General features: G+C 50.1%; 1 protein-coding gene across 1 annotated transcript in view; it reads right to left on the bottom strand.

Annotated features, from left to right (window-relative positions):
• The window catches only part of GRIK4 (glutamate ionotropic receptor kainate type subunit 4), a 299620-nt gene that overhangs the window by 11845 nt on the left and 268061 nt on the right, over nt 1-19714 (bottom strand). The window contains exons 14-17 of the mRNA XM_047071432.1: nt 16684-16857; nt 12952-13117; nt 11201-11426; nt 7159-7287 (exon numbers count right to left, since the gene is read on the bottom strand). Of these exons, the coding sequence (XP_046927388.1) occupies nt 7159-7287; nt 11201-11426; nt 12952-13117; nt 16684-16857 (695 nt within the window). The remainder of the gene's footprint in view (nt 1-7158; nt 7288-11200; nt 11427-12951; nt 13118-16683; nt 16858-19714) is intronic.

Raw genomic sequence — 19714 nt, 5'->3', positions numbered from 1 at the left:
CCTTGGAATTTACCGACTACCTTTTTGTCTGACAATTGTTCTGCAAAGCCTTCAGTAACCCGATCCCCTTGAATTGGGGTGCCGGCATTCTGTGAGTGGCTAACGAGATTTCTTTTTATAGGGGCGGAGTGAGAGAATAAACAAGTGTTGCCGAAAAGAAAAGGCAGAAGAAAATGCAAGAGCTTGGAATGAAGCCTGCTGCTTTTTGTAAATTCCCATGTAGCCTTCCACACGCTCCACCATTTCATTTTTCAGCTGCAGATGAAGGCAGATGGTCACTGAGCCATAGGCAGGGAAGGAAATTGGGGAGATGAAGCGAAGGGGTAATGTTGTGGTTGCCACCAGAGCCAAGGGAGGCCTGGCAAAAGACTCAGGAGCAGTGGCTCCATCCCAATGTTAGGGTTCTTCTCCGAAATTTGGCAGCGACGTTTGAACTGTAATATTGGATTAGAAGCAGGGTAGCACCAGATCCTTTTCTTTGAAATTGCTCGCATTTTGATAGGATGATGAAGTAGAGACGGATTACATCAGCTACTGCACGCTGCCTGCTACCTTCTGCAGATCGTCCTCGACTTACGACGGCGTCACGTCCCCGGTAAAAACCCATTGTAAGTTGAAAGGATCGTTAAGTGGAAAGTGCATTTAATACACCTAACCTAGGCTAGGGATGGCTTAGCCTAGCCTGCCTGAGACGGGCTCAGGACGTTAGCCTGTGGTTGGGCAACATCATCTCACACAAAGCCTGTTCTGTAACAAAGTGCTGACCAAAGCGAAAACTAGAACGACTGAACGGGCACCGGCGGGTGGTCGGTGTATCGACTGCTGACCGGGGTGATCTCGGGGTGACGGGGAGCTGCTGTCCAGCGTCACAGGAGAGGAATCACCCTGTATATCGCTAGCCTGGGAAAAGATCCAAATTCAAACTTCCAAGCACGCGGTACATTAAAACGTGTATAGCTCACGCACCATCGTAAAATCGAAACATTGTCAAACCATCGTAAGTCAGGGACCGTCTGTACTTGAAAGCAAAGTGCCCACAGCCACTGTCAGCTTCAGAAGTCTCTGCAAAAAGGACCTTCTTCACAGTTCACTTCATTGCCGTCCCTGTCTGCATGCGCCACGTTCTCCCCCTTCCCTTAGGCACACGTGAGAGCCCACTGACTCACATCACGAAAAGAAAGATCACCTACGAGCTACTCTGGAAAGCAAATTAAAGCGACTGCCCTTTGTTCAGTCTGAGACACAAGGGGGAAAAAAAAATGTTCCTGTGGCTCCACTCCGGGCAACCACTTAAAGACTTAAAGGAAGAGATCCTTCGGGTTACACCGGTCCTGTTCTTCTGCCGCAGGAGGGGCTCCCTTGAGCAGTAGCTTATATTCCATAAGCCTGATGGCTAATTTGCCAGAGAGAGGCCAAGCAATGCAATGGTGCCTTCCGTTCCAGGCTGGTGCTTCTTGCTTGGCTCGGAGGAGGTCACACGGACTTTCGCTTGGCTTAGGAAGCCTTGTCGCCTCACTGAGTAACGTTCGTCTGGGCTTCAGCCATGGCAGAAATGGGGCCGCTGCATTAAACGGGCACTAGCTGCCGTGGCTGGGAAGGGAGCCGAAGCCCCAGCTCTTATGATGATTTGCACAGCGTCTCCCAGACAGCACCCTTTGGACAAGACTGCGTATTAATACAGCTCACATCCTTTTCTTCCAAAGGACGGCGGCACAGAAGCAAGTTAACCCCGGCCAGTTGATAGAACCCTAGCATCTTCTGGGGCATTTGGGACCCGGGCAGGAGGACTTGTGCTATTTATTTCTCCTTTTCATCTGTTCCATTCTCTTCTCTGTGCCAGAGAACATTTGGTCCCCAAGTGCAGCTGGGAGCCTCCTGTCACTATGTCCTACCTTCCCTGGGAGCCCGATCTCCCTGTCTGCCTCCCTTCTCCAACCCTCCTGAACTCTGCTGTCAGATCGGTCCTCCTCAACCTCTGTGGACTGGGGAAGGATTTCCAAAGCTAGTCCCTCGGCAAAAATTCTAACGTAAGTTTTCTCTAAGTTACCGGATGTCTACCTCAAGCCCCCATTTCCACCTGATTGCCACAAATGTAGATTTCTCAGTCATTCCAGGTTTAAATTTAGCTAAAGGCAGTGTTGTCTCTGTTCCCACTTCACCCCAGATATATTTCAGGTCCGAGGATAAGAAGGAGGTGATGTGCCATGGGGGTGGGTTTAGGTATCTGGTCTTAACGCAGGATTCCACTTAGATTTCTAGTATCTTTGGAGCCTAGGAAAATGCAAGCCTGCCACAGGACCCTCCCTGCCCTAGGTCCCCATGTCCCATCCCTCATGTCCCTTCCTCACCGTGGCATGACACATATTTCTGGGGCTTTCCAAACTCCAGAAGTAAGCAAAAATCTGTTTACCTCTTAGAATCCCCAACTAGTTCCATCTACTACTGTCTTGTGTCCCAGCAGGGCACAAGGCTCCTTCTCAGGGACCCTCCCGATTCTAAAATATCCTTTTCCTGCTCAGAAGCTCCCTGTCCCGGCCAGGGTGTTTTCTGTCTGGTTTGCAGACTGGGTGGCCTGGGTTTTCTATTATTTTTCCACTCTCTAACTTCATGCCAAGCTTCCTTTAGTTATTAGCCTTCTGTATTGCAAAATATTCTTCTGGCAAATCAAAAACCTTGACTTCCAAGAACAGTGTCTCTGCCGAGTTGCAAGAACTGTTGGAACTTAAGGCAATGACTGTCCCCTGAGACCATGTATGCCACCGAGAGCTCAGAATTCCACCCCACAGCACCTGCTTTCCTCATGCCACATCTTACCCCAGCACCTCTGAGATCCGTAACTAACACTCTCAAACCCAGTCCAGTGTGCTATCGGTGTGCCAAGGCATACGCAATGCTCAGGATGTTTATGGGGCATCGCCCTGGAACACTAATTTCACTCAGAGTTGAGGTACAAAAGGCATTTTTACATTAAATAAACGTGCCTATGTTTTGCTGTAAGTTGCAGAATTCCTACATGTTTTTAGGATAAAACACAGGACTCAGGATATTCCAAGCATGGTGAGCCGTTTTAGACTATGGCCCCAGCCCCCCGGAGTGTTATGTTCAGTCTCTGCTGCTACCAATTCCTTCCATGGAAAATCCTGGGACATGCTGGTTTGCAGTCCAAATGCCTTTATCTAGTTTTCAATGCTCTCTTAACTCCAACCCCATCTTACTTATCGAAACCAACTTCTGAGTGTGGTGACTGTGCTCTACAACATTCCGAAAGCAGTGACTCCTGATAGATGCTGCAAGGTTCAGGCCAAATGTCCCTAAAGCCTTCCCTGACCATTGTTCAGAATTAATCACTTCCTCCCCTGGGCTTCATAAACACTTTTTTTTTTTTTTTTTATAGTTCTCATAAAGCATTCCTACAGTGCAACCATTAGAGTGATCATCTGTGCCTCTCTCTAGGTTTCAAACCTCTTGAGGACAGGGCCATGTCTTACTCCTTTTCATAATCTCAGAGCCTAGCACAGTGCCTGATGTGCCGTGGTTTACGATGTGTGTTGGATGTAGTGGGGGCTATGTGAACACTTTCTATGCCGACACCTGGGGTGTCAAGGTTCCTGTTTGGGAGCCAACAGACATAGGAAGTGGTACCAGTCTGGAGGTCCATGAGATGACTGCCCACCCATTCATTCATTCACTCATGTTCACTCATTCACTCATATTCATTTATTCGTATTCATTCATTCATTCATTGTTCATCCTTTCATCAAATACTGATGTCAGATGATCATGCTGGTCACTGAGATACAAAAATAAATAAGACACAGTCCCTGCCTTTGAGTTTTTCATACTCCATGGGGGACAAATGTCAATGGAGACAAAATAGATGTCACAAGTGTTGATTTTAGAAGAGCTATCTAGCCTCGAGGAGCACAGCCGTACTTGTGGCTGTGGACACTGTTCAGACCTCTCACTGTGCCTTAATTGCTCCCTTAGGCCTAGATTTTGGGATAAAATTAGTTCTCATTTCCTTTGTGACAGTCGGTTTTGTGGAGGGTTTAACACGATTTGTGTCATTCACTCTTCACAATAGCCCCGGGAAGTGACATTATTATTATCATCCCTATTTTCTAGAGAAGGAAACTGAGGCTCAAAGATGTTTCATAGTGATTATAACGAGGCCTTTTATGGAGTGGAGTCCATTTGACCCAATGTCCATGATCCTGAACCCTTATGAAAACTGCCTGAGGGAAGAGACCTAGCCTCGTGCAGACAGTAGAACCAACAGGTAAGCAGGAGAGTAAAAGTCTGATGAGCTTTTACTCATCAGAAGGAGGGTTGGGGAAAGTCCACTAGACTTTAGGTAATACCTAGAGAGGGAGAGAGATGATCCAGACTGGGGACTGTGAGTGACAACTCTAAGACACCCAGATCCTGTGTCATCATTCCTATACTTGCCAATTTTGCTGCCTTCCAACTGTTCCTCTGTAGGATTAGCAGGATGCATAAATAAACACAAACAAAGAAATATGTGCACAAAAGGGAAGGACCGGTGGCTGAGTTCAGGGGTCAGGGATGAAAAGGGAAACTGGAGACATGGGGTCAGCTCAGCAGTGAGCCTCAAGGGGACATGTAGATCAAATGGGGGTCAGGTTTAAAAAGGCAGGGGAGCTGGGGAAGCCTGCAACTAACTAGTGGGAAGCAGGAGGGGAGGGAGATCTGGAGTTGGAAGAGCCAGTGCAGGCCTGGGTGGCAGGGGAGCGGGGGGTGTGGGGGCATGCAGGATTCTGTGGGGGTCCCTGCACTGCTCTGAGCCCTTGCTCCTGGCCACCTCCCATTGTGTTCTGGCCTCCCTCATCGAGAGTGTCTCTGCGTTACCCGTAAATTTGGTTGGCTGCTCAGAGGCAGGAAGGACTGGACCTAGGGGAGAGCTGTGGGTCTGAAGGTTGCTCAGGGAAGTCACTGAGGCACCATTTCATTGGTTGCTTTACTAACGTGACCAAGGAGAACAAGGGCACTGGTAGCTTTGGACAACTAGCAGCTGGTGGCTTTAATCACACATCTCACAAATATGTATTGGGTACCTACTATGTGCCAGGCTCTGTAGGGGGCGCTAGGGACACAGGAACAAACAAGACTGGGTCCACATCTAAGGTGCCGTCTACCAAGCAGAGGAGATCGAGAGCTGCAATGCAGAGTGTTGAGTTCTCTGTCCAAAGTCACAGAAGCGCCCAACCCCCTGTGGGAGGTAGGGGGTGGAGGGGGACCAAGGGCTTCCAGGAAGAGACATATCTGGACATTTCTCCGGTTTCACTCATCAGGCAGGGGAAGAACTCAAAATCTTTCTGCTCTGGGTCCCGGATCTACCTCTCTGTTTCTACTTCACATTACTCCAGATCAAAAGCCACGACGGTTTCCCTCCATCTGCTTGGTAAGACAGGGCCCTTCGCTACCACTCTGAAGTTCATTGTTACCACAGAACAACATTGGCATAAGTTAGCTTATCAAGGATCTCCTTTTATTTTGACTATTCCAAGCCCAGACCGCTTTAGATTATTTTCAGTCCATGTGTCTTTGGATGGGGTGGGGGTGGTGCAGGAGCATTTTGCTACCCTGTCTTCCCTAAGGACAGACCCGCTGTCCACCTTAGAGCTACTCGTGGGACTCTGGCTCTGTTCCACGTGCAGCACACAGAGCCCTCGCCCACAGCACAAATTTCAGCTGCTGCGTCTCTCCTCGGGGTGCTTATTGCCTGCGATACCCCCTCCGCCCCTCCCTCCCTGTTCGGGTCCTGAGTATCTTCAACACCTACTTCATTCTATCAAATCCACAAAAGTTTCCGGAAACTTCTCTCTGTACCACCCTCATTTCTTTCTTCCTTTTTTCCTTCTGAACAGAGTTATAGCCTCCTCCCCACTTGATCTTTGGGGAGTGGAGAGCCAAGACATGTGTGGTCTCAGTGGGTTCCTGTGAGGGGAGGGGCAGAGTGTCTAAATTACAAAGGGCCTGCCCCCCTAGGTCCGTATTCCTGAGCTCTTTCCTTGCAGGAGAGAGATCCACAGACAGACACTTGGAAACACAAAGTCACTCACTCACTGTCTCATCACGGATAATCATTCACTCTGAGCAGAGATGGAAGTACATGGTATTATTCATTTTATTCCTGAGCTGCCTTCCTGGGGGACAGCGTGTAGAGGTAAATTTGTTGCATATTTTAGCAAGGCTGCAGGAGATTGCGAGGGTGACCATAGGATTTATTGCCCCAACCAGGACATTGTGAGACTTAAAGGGAGTTCTAAAGATAACTAATAGGCATTAACTGATCTATAACAGATGTAGCATGGGACTATCCTGGGCGACCCCCCTACAAAATCTCCCGGATGCTCAGGGACCCTCAAACTCCTCAACCACACCTATCAGTCAGCGACTGCTTTCTATCCAGCGTGATTTAAACTTCATTCATTCATTCATTCATTCACTCATTCAAATAACCACCTGCCAGGCCCTGTGGACCACCCTATGAAGAAGATAGTCCTTGTCCTCACGAAATTTGCATTCGAGTAGAAGAGGTGGACAGTAAACAAAGAAATGAATAGAGGACAGAATATGAGGGAGTGATGAGGTCTGAAAAGAAAACCAAAGCAGAGCTCACGTGATGGGAGGGATGTGTGGGAAGGGGAGGGAAGACCTCTCTCGGGGACCCTCCCCAGGGAGGCCAGGAGGAGGCCATGGAAGGCTTGTGTTTGATTCTGAGAAGGGAAGGTTTGTGCAGGGGAATGCTGGGATTTCCTCGCATCATGAAAAGACTCACTCTGATTACTGGTGGAGAAGATGCTGTCGAGGGGCAAGAATGGGAAAGGGAGACCAGCAGTCGAGGGTGGAGAGGTGAGGGGGGCACGGGCCGGGGTAGGAGCTGGCTGCACTCGGGAAGCATGGTAAAGATGGGGTCTCTGGGACTAGCGAGCCGATGGGCACTGGATGCCTCCAACCAGCCCAGACTCTGGGCCAGGACTGGCCCTCAGCCCAGCCCAGCCCAGCCCAGCCCTCCGTTCCTTGCAAGGCTTGTTGTCCGTGTGTTCCAGCAATCATCACCTGGACTTCGGACACCAGAAACAAGGGACAAGCGCTCCTCTAGAACAGGAGGGGGAAGCCGCTGAACGCACTCACCTTTGGCTCTGTGATCTTCCTCCTTGGGGCACTTGCCGCCTTCCCACCATTTACGCTTCAGAATTTCTAGGCGGTTGTTCTCCTGCAGCTGGAGAATGGCCAGGTCGAACTCATCCCGGAAAACCGAACCTGTGGGGTCACAGGAGAGCCCAGAACACAGGGCGTGAGTGCCCTCTCAGGCATCACTCTGCTCCTTTCCCCAGTAGACCTCCTTACCAGTTTTCCTACCTAACATCAGGAGAAGAGAAACAGAGGTGGTGGGGGGCCCTGCAGGAGCATGGCTCTCCCCTTTGCTTGTTCTGAGGACCCTCCGTGCAGAGGAGGGAGTTCCGGCTTCATGCAGGGCACTTGGGCCTTCCTACTTTCCTTCTCTCTATGCTGACTGGCCTGTTCAGCCCATGGCCAAGAACCCAGTGTGGGTCAAGTTGAAGCTTTTCAGACAGCGGTGTGGCCCTACTCACCCACCACTTTCTACTAAGGTTACCCAGCCTGCCCACTGACACTCAGGAAGCTGGCTGCAAGGCATCCCGTCTGCCTCCTCCAGGTGGGAAATCTGTGCCATAAACCTCTCCCTTGGTCAGTTGTCTGTCTTCGACTTTATCTACATTAATTTCTCAGGCACTTGCAACTCTTGCTACATTACCCCTGACAACTGTTTACCCAGAGCAGCCTCCAGTGAGAGAAGCATCACCCCACAGTGTGACGGAAGCCACCTCTCATCTGTGTGCAGAATCCGGTCACCAGCCACCCCAAACTTCCCACCTGCCTGCTGAGTGGCCGACAACCCCCCGTCCCCATCCATCACTCTGTGCACACCGCTCCTCCCTCTGTCCTCAAACAGAAGGCTTCTGTTCAGTGCAATTCCTTTTTAATTTTTCTAATGGAATATGGTCAAGGAGCTTTGGTTCTGGAATTTGGCTTTAATCACAAAAATAGGCTTAAATGAGACCGTGGAAAGCTCAATGTCCCAGCACAAGCTGAGGCCGGAGATCATAGAGAAAAGGCTGCCAAGAGGCTGGAAACCAACTAAGCTGCTCAGTTTTCTTGCTCAAGCTCTGTGAAGGCCTGATGTGGACAGAGGCCTCGGGGCGGGGGGTGGTGGGGGAGGGCTATGATGAAGGATGGAGGCAAAAGCTCAGAACAAGCAGATTTGTGCTCTCAAACCGTCACAGGCACGGGAATGACCTGGGGATCTGACTGACCCGCAGACTCTCATTCTGTGGGTCTGGGGTGGGGCCTGAGATTGCGCATTTCTAACAAGCTCCAAGGGGATTCCCCCTGCTGGGCCACAGACCTTGCTTTGACAGGCAAGGAACTAGATCAGCTCCCAGATCTCTTTGGACTCTGACAGCCCATGATACCACAGATGGAACCTTCCCTACTGGGGATACAACCACGCTTGGGCAGGTAAACCCCAAGCCCGCAGCACAGAACATGTCTATGCAACTTATGTGGGCAAGCATCGAGAGCGCCCACGTATAGTAGGTACTTAACACACTCGTGCAGTGGATGGCTACTCGAACTAACAGATGGTGCTAGGTGGTGAGACTAATGAACATTCCAGGTTTACAGACGACTGTCCAGCCCAGCCAGGCATTTCTAGCATTTCCAACCCAACCTCAGTGGCACACCAGGGGCCTTGAGAAAGGATTATTCTGTTTATTCCACATTTGCCTACTTTGCTCCTAAACCACTTGACTAATTGTCCATCTCATTCCTTGTACTGTTTCTCTTCATTTCCCTCGGTCCCACCACATTGCTTATTCTCTGGTTATGCCCTTACCTCCCGCGTAAGAATGACACACATGCTTTCTTGGACGTGACCTCAACTCAGATAAGTTCTGGCTCATCAGTGGGTGGTGCGTTGCCCTTCTCAGCCTGATCTGAGAACCCGGACAAGCCCGTACCTCACTTCCCCACCTATCCCGTCTTGTCGAGCTGGTGAGACCCCTCCGGCAACATGGTGCAGTAAGCGAAGCACTGAATTTGGAGACAGGCTCAAACCCAGCTCCTCTACTGACTCTGTGACCTTGGACAAGAAACTTGCCAGCTCTGAATCTCAGTTCTCTCCTCTAGAGTGGGAAGGACCACATCTAACTCACAGGTGGGATGACGTGTGAAAATAGCATCATGTTAGGGGCGCTTGGGTGGCTCAGTCGGTTAAGCATCCGACGTCGGCTCAGGTCATGATTTCAAGGTTTGTGAGTTCAAGTCCCGTATCGGGCTCTGTGCTGGCAACTCAAGAGCCTGGAGCCTGCTTTAGATTCTGTGTCTCCCTCAATCTCTGCCCCTGTCCTGCTCACACTCTGTCTCTGTCTCTCAAGAAGTCAATAAACATTAAAAAAATAATAATAAAAATAAATAAAAAGAAAAAAAGAAAATAACATCACGTCAGACATAGAATAAATGCGTTTCCTTCCCTTTTTCCTTCGTCATTGATAAAAATTTCTAGAGTTGGTCCGCTTTAGGTCGACTCTCTAATAGGTGTGTTCCACGAAAACTTTGGAAGCATTTGACATTTCAGCTAGATTTCTTAAATTGCTGGAGTATTATCAAGGTGCATCTTACATTTGTTTTGTGGTTTACTCCACCATCTTGAAATAAAATGTAAGCCAATACATTTCTCAAAGGGGCCCGTAATTTGCATATTAATGAACATCAATGAAATATGATGGTAAGAAGGGAGTACGTGGGTTTTCAAGGGCCCCGAGTGAGGCGTCTAGTTTATAGAATTCGTAGTATCAGAATTCACAGAGTTCGAAGATGAACCGTATCATTGCCTACGGTCACTGGTGTGGTTTCTGATCAGTGTTTAAGGAGTCATCTGCTTTTATCAAATAACACAAGGGACTATGGAAAAAATGGGGAGGGCACCAGTGTTCCTCCTGAACAGGCTAAGTATGAGACACTGTAGTAAGGCACTTGACTGGATTATTAGGCTTATCCCTCAGTTGCCCCAGTTTACAGAATAACTGAGATTCAGAGAGCTTAAATAACCTATCTGAGGTCCCACAGGCCGGAGCCAGGTGCATTCCCAGGTCTGCCTGACTCCAAAACCATGCTTTTCACACTCCACAGGGATATAGTGAAGCCCACAGAGTTCTGAGTTAGGTAAAGATCAAGAGAAGGCATGTGTAAGGTAACAGCAAAGTTGTGTATACTGTATATTGATCTCCCCACATTGGTCTGACGGCCTCAGTTCCTGCCTTTCCCTCTGCTGCCTTGTACAGGACAACCTCCTATAAGAAGAGTGTTGGGCGAGGACAGCCCTATACGGCATGGCTTTCAGCGGTAGGTGGGGGAAGGGTCCATGTCCCAAGCATCTGGGGAACATTTTCAGATTCCCTCTTCAATCCAAAAAGCCGGTCAACGTGTTCCCTCTCATCTTCCGGTTGAGGTACTATCAAGGCGTGAATATCCTTTAGAAAACACAGCTGGGATACCTTTCTGGAAGCCAAACATCCCTACCTTGGTATAAAACACTGGAAGGTACACAGCTAAATACAGAGTTCCACTACCTATTCTCAATTACCTACGCTGATTTGGAGTAGATGGGTCCACGAGACCCACAAATGATTTGGAAGCTACTCCATCTATCATGTCAGTCTCCTTCTGTAATAAGCCTTTCACCAGGGACACTAGCAGCAAAATTCATGGAGCTTCACCATTTCTTCCTTCTCCTTCCCACTGCTAGTAGAGAGACCCTCAAAAGGGATATGGCCAAAGGGCAGGAAGCAGGAGGAGGGAGAACAAAAGCCCTAAAGAATCCACCGAGGGCATCAACCTGCCCTTTAGTAATTCATCAACTACTAGCAAATCGATAGCTAGCCCTTCAATAACTAAAGATTGAGAACTGATCACTGATTAGTGGAAGTATGGGGGTTTGCTTATTATTTTTTTAGCCTGGAAAATGCCCACCTAAAGTCCCTGTTAAGTGGTTCTAGAACAGGGTTGTCAAATTCAATGTTGCCTTCAGTGGTCCTAGCTACTCTGACCCTGCCTGGATGGAGCTACCCAAAGAGGCTGGTCCTCTCCTGCATACCGACTGGCATGCCAATCCCATAGCCCTTGGTGTCCAGCAGGCCCCCAATCTGAGTGAGGTTGCAGTTTCGCTGCCGGTAGTACTCATTCATGGTAGACTCCAGAAGGAAGGCGTAGTTGGAATTCAACACCCTGGCGATCCCCTCCTCTGTGCTCTTCACAAACACACTTGGCTGCTTAGAATACATGTAATTCCACATGCGCTGGTAGGTCTGATAGCGGGAATTCTGGGAAAAGAACACACGGAAGCAGGCTTAGGAAAAGAGGAAGGAAATCTTGGGCACGTTGTCAGCGTGGAGCCTGATGTGGGGCTCGCGCTCACAAACTGGGAGATCATGACCTGAGCCAAAATCCAGAGTTGGACACTCGACCAACTGAGCCACCCAGTCACCCCAGGAAATGGTGGTTTTAAAAGGGAGGGAATCAAAGTAGACCTTAAAATCCTGGCCCCTTTATTACTCAACCCTCTCATTATATTCAATAATCTTTTCACTTTTCATCTCTCAACTGTCACCGCATCACGGCAGGAGGCGGGGATTGTGCCTACGATAAACTTTTACAGAAAAGCAAGGAAAGCACAGGGTCCTAAGGCACTATAAACTCTGTCTACTGGTTTGATCATTGGTTTTGCCCCATCTACCCTTGAGAGGTCTACCACTGCCAACCTCCATGTTCTGATAGAATTAAGAACGGAAATTCTGGAACTATCCTTTGCTGTCCTTCAGGCTGGAGGTGGTGGATTCAGGTTCATCAGGACGTCTAAAGACACCATCTGAAGGAAGAGTGCCGGCTATTTTCTGTTGATCCTAAACCAACTTGTCAATCACATATCCAGGACTGGCTACTCTTTTACAAATAAGAACAAGGTCGAGAGAATTCTGGGGGTCTATCCACACCTGGGTTTGCATGATGCCTTCAGTGGTTATGGGGCCAATAGACACTGAGGCTGTCTAGGAAACAGAAAACTGGAGGCCTTGGACCTGTTTCCTGTGAAAATGGACTTCTTGGGCGGTAGGTTGGTTAGACACCTATTAACTGCAGGGTAAGTATGCTTTCTTAGAGATCCCGAAGCATATGAAAACTGCTCCTCTTGTCTGGCCCAGATCTGCCAGTCTTGGTGATCAATCACTTGGTTTGTTGGCTAATACACAACTGCGGCAAGGTCTTCTCCAGAGCCTTGCAAGGAAACCTCAAAGCCAACAGGGTCCCGATCTGACACCTGTCTAGTTTGGGATATATGAAATCAGTTCATACTCATCTTCGTGTTCCTTATACTTCAGACATTTGTGTAGTGTTCTAAACTTGCTTTATGTAAGTACTGCCGATAAAATTTAACCCACTTAACCAAACTTAAATGTATACGTTAGCCTCAACCTATGCAGTCGTAGAAATAAAAGTACAGGTTAGATTCGCTGCATTTATGTGTATTTTTCTAATCTCCACTAAAACAAATACGAAACTATTGCCATTCAAAGATAGTTTCAACACGTTAAGCTTAAAAGCATCTCGACTCCCACTAACGGTTCTTGCACAACACTTTGGGAGGCTGAAATTAACCCCAAAGTGCTTTGGGGACCTCATTCCAGGGGTATTTTGCAGCAGGGGGGGAAAAACGAGCCCCAAGTGAATCTCCAAACTAGGTGTTCAAAAGAGATAATGGGATGAGGATTGATGTTTTTATCTCCAGAGGACAAACATCTCAACTTTATCCTGCCCAATTCCCCATGTTGGTGAGCAACCAAATGGGTTTACTTGGAAGAAGGTCATGCTGGAGCCTCCGTGAATTGTGCCATACTCAATGGCGGTCTGGTCAGCCAGGTCATCCACTGACTCGATGGGCACATCCATGCGTTGCACAGTCAGGAAGGCTGCTAGGTTGGCCGTGTAGGATGAGATGATGATCAGCGTGAATGCCCACCTATGTAGGAAAAGACCAGGAAGTCATCGTTGCCCAGGCACGCCCAGGAGTCTTAGCCCCCCTCCCCAGTCCTGCTGCGACACAGGAGAGACCAGGTGTCCCTCTTTGGAAGGAGGTCCCAGCTCAGTCGGGGTGGGGGGGGGGGAGAGAAAGGAGGCAGGGCATAGGATGTCAACAGAAATGAATCGGGTGTGTGAGGTTGCTTGGGAGACCATTAATTTTTTTTTTTTCTTATTTCCAAAAGGAGGTGGTTCTTGGGTTGCTATTCAAAAGAGGTGTGTCCATGCACATGAGACCGTCCGGGAGACCGTGAGAAATGAGATAGGGAATGAGCTAAGGGTGCCGGCTCTGGGGGCTCTGTTTACAACCCGAGCTGGGTCGGCTGCCCCCGTCCTCTCATGATGCGGTCAACCATCAGATGAGCATCAACCGTGTACTGAGCACCTGCCCTGAGCCACAGACACAATCTCATGTACCCCCTACAACGAAGGGAGGCAAGATTCTTATCCCAATTTTGCTGATGAGAAACTTGCCCAGTAACACAGTGATACATCCATATTTTAAAACCAGTCCTACAAAACCAGACACCCTTTGAGATTAACTGGTGACAGGCACCTTTGAAGTGCTAAGAAGCTGGAATTAGAAACTACCCTTACAATGGGCAAGCTATTTCAAAACAGAAGAGTGTTTTATTGGGTAGAGCAAACTCATTTAAAATTAGAATAATTTTGCAAGTCAGGCGGTATACACGTTAAAGGCGTTAAAACTAGTTTGTTCACTTAAGTAGGTTAAATAAGCCCTCCGCCATCTGGTCAGCAGTGTGGATCTGAATCCCAATCCATTTGTTTATGGGAATTCAAAGACACATCCAAGCACAAGTGAGGCTGGATAATCACAAATTCGGAATTAGTGGAGTCTGAATTAATGAGGCTTTAGTCATTATGAAGACATTGCCAACTAAAGCGTAGCGTTTGCCACAGGATTCAGAGGCCAGCAGCTTCCGGGAGACTTTTAAGAGTGGGAAGTCCCATTGTCTCCTTGGCCTCTGTGTCCAAGGACCCCTGCTGGCGGCCTCCCAGATGTGAAGTGACAGGGGCATCTGCCGACTCAGTGGGTGCATCCGTATGCCAGACCACCAGTGAGGTGAGCTGGTTTAGTTCTGGCCTTGTTCCCCTCCCCCTGTGAGACCTTAGGGGAAAAGCCACATTCCTCCTCTGAGCTTGCCCGCTCAGGGAGAAGAACGCCTGCTCTGCGTGTCTTTGGAGAACTGTGAGATCAAACGATTGGTGACTAATAATCTGTAAAGGACCAGATGAATGTGAGATACAGAGAAATGCAGGGATAGACCGTTACACCGAACATGGGATGACGACCATCTGGTCAACGTCCCTATTTGTGACCTAAAAGTGCCTGGTGTCCATCCATTCCTAAGACCTGCCTTCCTTGCTGCTGCCTCAGCTCATACACACTGCTGGAAGTTCTTTCTCGTGACCGTCCCCCAGAGGAGGCCAGGGAGGTGGGGTGATCCATCCCTAGGTGGAGGCTGGCATTCTGAAGCTGTTTGTGCCCTGGCTAGTGCCGTGAGTTAGTGAGCCCTGGGTGTGGCCTTGACTCAGAGTTGGCTGGGGAAGTTCCCTCAGCCCCACGGCTACACTCCAGCGTCTGTTCCACCCTGGGTGGCCATGTGTCTCTTTATGCCACTGGTCACAAGGGAATGGGTCAGAGAACAAAGTAGCTCAAGGCAAGCCTATCTTCTCTGCTGAGGAAGCAAATCACACACTCTCTCCAGAGGGGTCAGGGGACCCCTGCTCCCGTGTGAAAGGGGCATCACTGGTTGCAAAGTTGGCATTCTTGTTAGCAACGTGGTATTTTCTGTCACTTGCTCTGGGTGAGGACTCTAAGGGAGGCTGCGATGGCCCTGTCTTCTGACCTCACACTCCTGCAGGGAGCTGACCAAACTGAGGCCCTGATTTGATAACTCAGAACTCCGAGAGGCAGAGGGGCTCCCTAACAACTCGGGCACCCCCCCCCCCAACACACACACCCTCAGGAGTGGCGTAATGGAGCTCCCCTAGGACAGCTATTTAAAGTACTGGCGACCCTGTGGGCCAGGGCAGCACAGCCTGCAAGACTGGTGGCCCTCCCAAGCGCTCAGGCAGACATTGTCTGCAGGAAGGAAGTCCTGGGGGTCAGGGATCTGACAGGTGGATGAACCTGACAATGGGGCCCTACGTGCAGGGCATGGGAACACCCCCCTCTGGAAGGCAAAGCCCCAGGTAGAAAGAGATCAGAGTCTGCAGCTGACTTCTGTTGTCTGCAGGGCTTCTGTCCAGATTTCCAGGATTTTGAGGGAACTCTGTGATTTTCCCTGCCAAGACCGCCCCTTTTTCCCGGTGGAATGTTAAGCCGGGTTGTCCCCGTTGATCCACTTGGTGATTTCTGGGCACTATCTGAGAATGGGTGAGCACCTTGCCCAGATGTTTTAAATCCTACTGTATTTATCATTTAGCAGAGAAAACAAAAATCCCAGCTGCGTTTTCACCTCTCCATCAGCTCTAGTCCAGTGGTTCTGGTAAATGTCCAGACACTGATGTCCAAGGGTGAAAACGCCACTTTTCCTTTGGTTTACACAGGCTGAAAAGGAGGGGAGAGAACCAGGGTTGGAAGTCCTATAGGCTGTGACAGCCAAACCCGACAGCGGGTTTTTACGTGAGGGTGGGGACCGGTACTCTGCAAATGTGCCTCTCTGTGCTACACGCACACACGCGCGCGTGTGCACACACACACACACATATGTATGTCTGTTTCATTCCCCCCCATAATGCTCAAATAGCAGCTATGAGTCCACACATTTATGTATCATTTTCAAGTTTGCAAATTGCATTTCCATGCATCGAATCATTCGACCGTATTCTTTTCGCCCTGAACGAGCCAAGAGGAGAAGGGAGTTTCAGGCTGAGGCTGGCAGACTGCCCGTGTGGACGGCTCCTGAGGTCCCGTCCGGCTCTGAGCCACTAAGAATTTGCCTTTCCCCACACCTGCTGAGGTGGACAGGTCAGGCAAGGCCCCAGAGCCGGGCGCAGAGGCACAAAGTTGGAGAAAGCTGGTAGAGGAGGAGAGATGTGACAGCCAGGTTTGAATTCTTCCAGCAGCCAAGCCCTGTTTCACACTCACATTTGCATAAATCTGCATATGCCTTGGCAGGCCCAGCCACCCAACCTCAGGTCATTTTCAGGTCAGCAAGTTACAATCGCTTTGCCGCTTTGCCGGGGGCCTTACAAGGCTGTTTTCTGCATCTCCTTTCCTGCCCTGGCTCCCCTCTGTATCCAGACCTCTGAGGCAGAGGGAAAGAGGAACCAGATAAGATGGCACAAAGTGTGCCCAACCCGGTGCTCCCAGGCCTTCTGAGCTGGCGGAATGCAACCCAGCTCCCTGCTAATCTGTTTTGAAAGGCAGAGCTCTCTGTGAGGTTCCCGCCTACCCGCAGCCAGAGCAGGGCTTATCTGAGGACTCCCTTGGTGTCCCCACCCCACTGGGCCTGGCCCCTTCTCTGCCCCGGATCTTACCAGACGCCACTGACACAGCGGGTGGATAAGGCTCGGGGGGCGATGGTGGACCCCTGCTGCATGAATCCCCCAACAGGAAACCAGAGGCTGTTGCCAAGGGAGTACTGATTCACCAGGAGGTTGCACCGGCCTTGGGCACAGGGGTGGGGGCTGTACCACTCGTAGGGGGTCAACCTGTGGGAGAAAAGGAACATAGACTAGTGCCACGGAGGGTGGGCATGATGGAAAGTGCTGGAGTCAGTGGGAGCGGCTCTCCTTTCTGGCCTCGCCTCTGTGCTTCAGGACCTGGCCTGTGGCCTTGGGTAAGCCACTTCCCTCTGCTGGACTTGGATTTTCCCAACCCCCAAATTGAGGGGGTTGGAGTATGTTGGCAGTTTTCAAACTGTTTTTCTTTCATCAAAAAAAAAAATGTTTTTTGTTTTTTTTTTTCCCAAATAAATTATGATGTGGAACTCCAAATCTAGAATAAAGTGACTGGAAGCTGGGAGTGTCAGGGGTGGACAGCGGGGAAGCTCCGTTTTCTGCACCCCCTAGTCCCCAAAGTGGTCACAGAGGGATCCCAGGGCCCCACAGAGCCAGTTAGAAAACTCTCAGCCTAGGGGCGCCTGGGTGGCTCAGTCGGTTAAGCGGCCGACTTCGGCTCAGGTCATGATCTCATGGTCCGTGGGTTCGAGCCCCACATCGGGCTCTGTGCTGACAACTCAGAGCCTGGAGCCTGTTTCCGATTCTGTGTCTCCCTCTCTCTCTGCCCCTCCCCCGTTCATGCTCTGTCTCTCTCTGTCTCAAAAATAAATAAACGTTAAAAAAAAAATTAAAAAAAAAGAAAAGAAAACTCTCAGCCTAGAACAGCTTGTTCTTGAACACGTTCTTGAACTTGTTCTTGAACTTTAAAGTTCTTGAACTTTAGCCTACATTGCAATCACCGAGAAGGCTTGTTAAAACACAGACTGCTGATGGGGTGCCTGGGTGGCTCAGTCGGTTGAGCGTCTGACTTCAGCTCAGGTCATGATCTCTCAGTCTGTGAGTTCGAGCCCCGCGTCGGGCTCTGTGCTGACAGCTCAGAGCCTGGAGCCTGCTTCGGATTCTGCGTCCCCCTCTCTCTTTGCCCCTCCCCCACTCATGTTCTGTCTCTGTCTCAGAAATAAACAAACATTAAAAAAAAAAATTGAAAACAAAACCAAACAAACACAGACTGCTGGCCTGGACCCCTGATGCTTCTGATTCAGTAAGTCTGGGTGAGGCCTAAGAATATGCGAGTTCTTCCGTGATGTAGATGCCACTGGTCCAGGGACCACGCTGAGAAACACTGGCCTAGACCGTCCCTTGGGCCGAGGGTCTCCACCCTGTTTCTGTTTCAGACTCACCTGGGGGCGTTGAAAGAAATGTCAAAGACGAGATTCTGCTCCCAGAGGTTCTGATTTGTTTTGTCCAGGTGCAGTATTTTTTAAAGCCCCCCAGGTCAGTGTGATGGGCACACGGGGTTGAGAAGGGCTGCTCTAAGCTCCCTGCCCCCACCTTCCCTCCCTGATGCCCAGAACACCCCGTCTTCCTGCCCACCAGACGCACGCCTTCCCTCCTCTGCTCAGTGGCCCTGGCCGGTCGCCCACGCAAAGCATCCCAGCTCTGACGAGAGAGATGTGTCTGGGCGTGTGCCGAGCAGGGCAGGCACCGTGCGCTCACAGGGTACTATTCGCATCACTGGTCTTCCTGTCCCTCCCCCAGCCTCGTGGGCACTCACTCTACAGTGGCTCGCCCACATTTCCACTGCCGCCTCTTGTTCCTGAATATGATGCCAGCGTGTCATCGTTGGCCCGCGTCCTGACATGTGCTCCTTCTCTCTGTGGCCTACGGAGCTGGCTTGCGCTCGGTGGTTCCCAAGCCTACAGGCCACTGGAAGTGAGCTCCAAAAATACAGATTCCCCGGCCCCGTCCCTAGAGGTGCCGAGATGATCGGACCTGGGAATCAAACTTTTTAAAAGCTCCCTGTCTGACTCGGATATCAGCTGGCTTGGGAACGGCTGCCTTAGATCAGTGGTTTCCAAACATTTCTTTTTCACCTCTAAAATCTTACCCAGCAGTACAGTAGCTCAAGAGATAAAAGCAGAACTGGTTTGGATGAAGAGGAGTTGAGGTTCCAGAGCTCAGGCTTCTTCTCACCTCCAGAGTCTCTGGTGCCTCCCAAGAGCCTTCCTGCCCTATGGAACCCTATTTGAAAACCAGTACCTACCTCAGGTCGGTAAATTATCCTATGTACACACACACACACACACACACACACACACACACACACACACACAAGGTGGTATAATCAGACCTTTAGTACATTTTTTTGGTTAATCTTTTTGTTAATGCTGGATCCTGGGGGTAGTGAGTGAGAGTGTGTGTGTGTGTGTGTGTGTGTGTGTGCACGCGTGTGTGCGTGCGTGCATGTCTAGGGCAGGGAAGAAGGGTTGTTGAAGCCCCTGGGGCTGGTTGAAAAGCTTTAGGCTGCAGTGGGCATGGGGAAGCGGGCTTATATGTCTGTATATCTAGGAACCAAGCCCTAAGACTATTTCCAGGGCCTTCGGGGTCCCTCGAGAGCTGTGGCTGGCTACCCGCAGGGGCTCAATTGAAGGGGGCAAGAGTGGATTTCAGGGAGGTGGAGCCAGGGCTCAGGCAGACAGCTTCCTAAAAGCTGCAGCACACAGTGCGGTGGAGTGGAGAGGGAAAGTGTCACGCAGCGTGCCAACCTCCTGCGTGTCTCGTCTGTTGTCAGTGACAACAGATCCTTGATAGTGGCAGTGCCTACAGGCCCGAGAGGGTAGATGAGTGGTACACAGCAGCCTTTGAAGACTACTGGCTTGTAAGCAAGGCCTTCCTCTGTCTGGCTGGATCTCACGGGTTCAGGATGACTTTCCTCAACTTGGCTTTGATCTCCACTGGAAGAGACACAGGCTGGGTGATAGAATACTCCCTGGGCAGGCTGGGGGCTGCCCTGGGGGTTAAGCACTCCGCTGTCCCTTGGGGCTCCGTGTTCCAACTGGAGAGAGCA

This window comes from Lynx rufus, unplaced genomic scaffold, assembly GCF_022079265.1.
Source record: "Lynx rufus isolate CCGP_SWC_20201006 ecotype Redwood Valley unplaced genomic scaffold, mLynRuf1.p SCAF_9, whole genome shotgun sequence".
Classification (NCBI taxonomy): domain Eukaryota; kingdom Metazoa; phylum Chordata; class Mammalia; order Carnivora; family Felidae; genus Lynx; species Lynx rufus.
This window is presented reverse-complemented; position numbering and strand designations above follow the sequence as displayed.